This window comes from Taudactylus pleione, unplaced genomic scaffold, assembly GCF_031769625.1.
Source record: "Taudactylus pleione unplaced genomic scaffold, aTauple2 ptg000268l, whole genome shotgun sequence".
Classification (NCBI taxonomy): Eukaryota; Metazoa; Chordata; class Amphibia; order Anura; family Myobatrachidae; genus Taudactylus; species Taudactylus pleione.
The window spans coordinates 4,522,805-4,527,397 of record NW_028284670.1 but is presented as its reverse complement, the minus strand read 5'-3'; the positions used below and the strand labels follow the sequence as shown (position 1 = coordinate 4,527,397).

General features: G+C 34.2%; 1 protein-coding gene across 1 annotated transcript; it reads left to right on the top strand.

Moving 5' to 3' along the window:
• The first annotated feature begins 3,058 nt into the window (after window positions 1–3,058).
• LOC148513906 (olfactory receptor 5AP2-like) lies at window positions 3,059–4,054 on the top strand. Its single transcript, XM_088481326.1, has one exon. The coding sequence runs from the start codon at window positions 3,059–3,061 to the stop codon at window positions 4,052–4,054; it is 996 nt and encodes a 331-aa protein (XP_088337452.1).
• Window positions 4,055–4,593: the final 539 nt, after the last annotated feature.

Here is a 4,593-nt window from a genome sequence, read left to right as displayed (position 1 = left end):
AGATGATATAGATAAACATTTATTAAAACATTTGCATCGCATATAAATTTAAAAATCAATTGGTCCTAATTCTAAAAAGATAGCTGGTGATTCTCTAGTCACTAAGACATTCCCTAGGTATGATTTTTTTAGTGTTAGGACTTGCTTTAAAGTCTTTTATTACAGTCCAGTATTGGCAGCAAATATTTATCAAGCTTTGGATCAGTAGACTCAAACAGCCCATTAGAGATGATTGACATATGAAATTAGTCCTACAATTGATCCAGTCCAATGGAGTACAGTACATGAAGTCCTATAGTATACAAAATTGTCCTTAGGTCAATTCAGAAATCCTAATCAATAGCGTGGTAGATGAAATATACAATTTATCTGGTTGGTATCTGCCAAACTAATGATTGGGATTTCTGAATTAACCTAAGGACAATTTTGTATACTATCGGACTTCATGTACTTCCATTGGACTGGAATCAGTGCAGCTGCTGAGATACAGTACCACGTGGACCACTAACACAGCCCATTTCCTCTGAGAGTCAATGATAAAGGACTGTTAATAAAATGTATTCCTTATGTCATGGTTAAACTGGTAAACAAATAAAAATAACCAGGTCATTAGTTGATTTGTATCTAATTTATAAGAATGAATAACATGTGCTCTGTGGCAAAAGATAATTATACTCCTGGGTAATTTAGTGTAGTATAAAAAAGGAACAAGATTCACATTGAAGAAAAGCTTTGTAAAATCTAGAATCCCAATCAGACAGGTAAGAGACTCCGAACACAGGAATAATTTTGCTATTATTATTTATAATGATTATTTTATATTATAATTAAATACAAGACAAGAACCTGGAGACCTATATACAATGGTACTCACAAATACCAGGAGCTTCAACAAAATATCATTTAATATTAAACATTCAATTAATATTTTAATAAGGATTCCTACAGCTTATTTGATTATTTGATTTATTGAAAAATTTGTGTTAATCATCAGAAATGTCCTTTTCATTAGTGTCATTTATACTTTTACTAGCGACCCTCCACGGATTCGCATGGGAGCAATTTTGAATTTACCGAGATAGTCTTTATTAATGGAGGTCTTCTAAAATTGTCTTGTACATGACATTAGTAGTTTTTCCTCCTGATGTCAACATGAAAAAATTGAGTTTTGACATGACATGCTAAAGAGCCACATAAAGTTATCCAAAAGAAAAACAGTCTCCACTTAGGTAAACTCCAGACACATTAAGTGTCTGTCCCTTTATTTATTGTCATGCCAAAGCAGACTCTTACCGGGAATTAAACTCCTTTGAAATTAAAGAATAATTTTTTTACATAAATGAAATAGGAACGATAATAAAAGGGAAAGACTGAAAATTTGTATCAGTAAACAGGGCTTACATCAATTTTCCTGGAGAAACCAGATAATACATATTGATTTCTACATGGTATACAATAAAGTCCATGGATATATCTTTAATGGTTTATTCAGCATAAGCCAATAATGTGCTTGTATATCCATTTTTTCATTTACTTGCTTCATTAAAATCGTCATTGCTCAACTCCCTTTCGTCATACATTAATGTCTCATACACCTAAACTTTCCTCAACAAATGCTCTATAGAATAGTGAAAACTGCATCAAACTCTGTCCAGTGGTTCTCGAGATTAGCTCAAACAAACAGACAGACACCTACCTGGGACTTTATTTTATACTATGTATAGATGTACATGGTAGGAGCAGCTGTGATTGGAGTGAGCTTGGTTGCTAAAAAAATATATATTATTCCTAACTGCAAACTTGAATCAATGAGGCACATTTATTAAAATTGGGGATGAGGTAAATAATACAAACTTTAATTTATCTGAAAATGTTATATCTGATTGAGGACACATTTGTATAATTTGATGTTGTCATGTTATACTCAATTTAAATTTAGTAAATACTTTCGGTTTGTGACAGGTCCTTTTACAAAAGACAGCACTGGGATGTACTGTACTTTATGTGTCTCATGTACTAATAGTGGTGTTCCTGTGCAACAGAGGAGGCTACTAACACTAATGAGGAATTTTTCATGGGAGTTACATTTATACAACACAAATTACTTTCGTTGTTTGGATTCTGGTTTGTCACTTCAGATACCCATAATTTATTTTTAGATAAAATAAGGCTCCAACCTCATTGCTTTGAAATGTTTGAATAATTCATTACTTATTTTCTTAGTTTGTATACTGAATTTGCCAATGTCTATGTTGACCATTTAAAATAAAAAAATATTTAAAAAATGTAATCATTGAAGAAGAATCACACACAATGGATATTCCAAATTTAAGTCTAATTTTTTCAAGAGAAAGTTTAGCTGATTCAATGGTAGTAAAGTCAATTATTATTGCACACTAGTATTCCCCCTGTTCTGGTTTTGTTACATTACAGCTTTAAATGACTATGATGAGACTGGAGGGATTAATCTTTATTCCATAATAATTGACTTCACTCTTGTTGAATCTGCTAGACTTTCCCTTGATTGATTTCTACTATGAAACGTGGCTTTTTGTCCACTTCATACATGCATAGATACCCCTCTGGCACTGTTTAAGATACAATAGATAAGTAAATGAGCAATACACAGATCTCATGCACAGTAATATACAATGAATATTTACGAGATACTCTTATTGACACTCCTATGCTATTGTGCCAGGATAATAACCAAAATTGAGTAAAGAGTAAAACAAAATAATACACTGAAGTGTAAAAGGAACTTTTTGGATAATAAATGGCTCACCAAATCTTAGCTCACTACTTTATGCAATATAAATGAATATATTTAATTTTTTTTTACAACATTTGATATGGCAAAAGACAATTCAAATCTTTTTTTATTATTATGGCATTGTGTAGACTACTGTTCCATATGTATTAATTATTATTAATTAGTTTTTGCATGAATTGCAATAGTTTTGTTATCCAGTCTAACTTATTGTGTTTCAGATATGAGCTAAAACATGTAAAAAAAATACTAAAAACTATTTGTGACTAGAGAGAGAAAAACATTTATATGGACATCACAAACAAGACCCAGGTGAAGGTCTTTGTGTTTTCTGGACTAACTGACGATGGTAAACTTGCCACATTCCTCTTCATACTCTTTGTACTTGTTTATATGGTGACCATACTAGCAAATATTGGCATGATGGCTATAATCTATAGTAGCGCAACCCTCCATACTCCGATGTACTTCTTCCTGAGCTACCTCTCTCTGGTGGACATATTCTATTCCTCAGTGATAACTCCGAAAATGATGCAAGACCTTATTTCTGTAAGTAAGACCATCTCATTCAATGGCTGTACCCTTCAGTTTTATTTCTTTGCTGCCCTGGCATCTATTGAGGCTCTTCTTCTCTCCATAATGGCGTATGACCGATATGCTGCTGTCTGCCAGCCTCTCCGCTATGTGTCCATAATGACTAAGAAGAAATGTCTATCTCTTGTTTTCCTTGCCATCTCCATTGGCTTCTTGCAGTCATCAGTACAGACCAGCTGTGTGTTCAGTCTCCAGTTCTGCAGCTCAAACCTTATAGACCATTTCTATTGCCACACGCCCTCATTACTTCGGATGTCCTGCTCTGACACGTTCGACTGTGACATGGTAACAGTTTACTTTGTAGGTTCTTGTGGTCTAGGTTGTTTGATGATCATCCTGGTCTCCTACATGCTCATTATATCTTCCATTTTACGGATTCAATCTGCTGAGGGCCGGCAGAAAGCATTCAGCACCTGCTCCTCACATCTCATGTGCATCTGCATCTTCTTTGGAGCAGTTATGTCTACTTACCTGCGCTCTCCTTCCAGTGACTTTGAGAAACTAGATAAGGTGGCTTCTGTCCTTTATTCAGTGGTGACACCAATGCTGAATCCACTGATATACAGCCTGAGGAACCAAGAGGTGAAAAGGCTTGTTATGCGAGCAGCTCACAATCTTACTGCTGCATATATAACTTTGTCAAACATTAGGCATCATGCTGGGGCTCTCCTAATCATATTAAGTCAATAAAAAAACAAATATATAGCCTCACATAATTTGAGATAGGTGGTCAAGGTAGTTACATAGAGCATAGAGCATAGCTGAGATTCAATCATTTTCCATCTGCTCATAAGAAATATTCTCAGATATCTGCTACTGTTTCATAGCTGTTTGTTGTACAGTGTTCCTTAGATTTATGAGCGATGTTAGGTTGTCAATTTTATTCCACTGTGTGAAATTATTGCCAACAGAGAAATGGCAGTACAACAACTTTCTATGTGCAGATGTATGCCTTATAATTAGGGATGTGTGCCAACCCCCGTGTTTTGGTTTCAGTTTTGGATCTGTATCTGCATTGTGTTTTGGATCTGGATTTGGATTTGTTAAAACTGCCCTTGCGTGTTTTGGTTTTGGTTTGGAATCTGTATTTATTTTCAAAAATTTGATAAAAACTGCTCAAATAAAATACTTTAGTCTTTATTTTTGTTCCTGCAGTATTATTAACCTCAATTACATACATTTTCACTTGTTTCCAGTCAATTTCGACCACCTCACAGCTCACAATATTG

Bases quoted from the DNA above. Each gene is read 5' to 3' on its own strand.
- LOC148513906 (XM_088481326.1), top strand. From the start codon at position 3,059: ATGGACATCACAAACAAGACCCAGGTGAAGGTCTTTGTGTTTTCTGGA.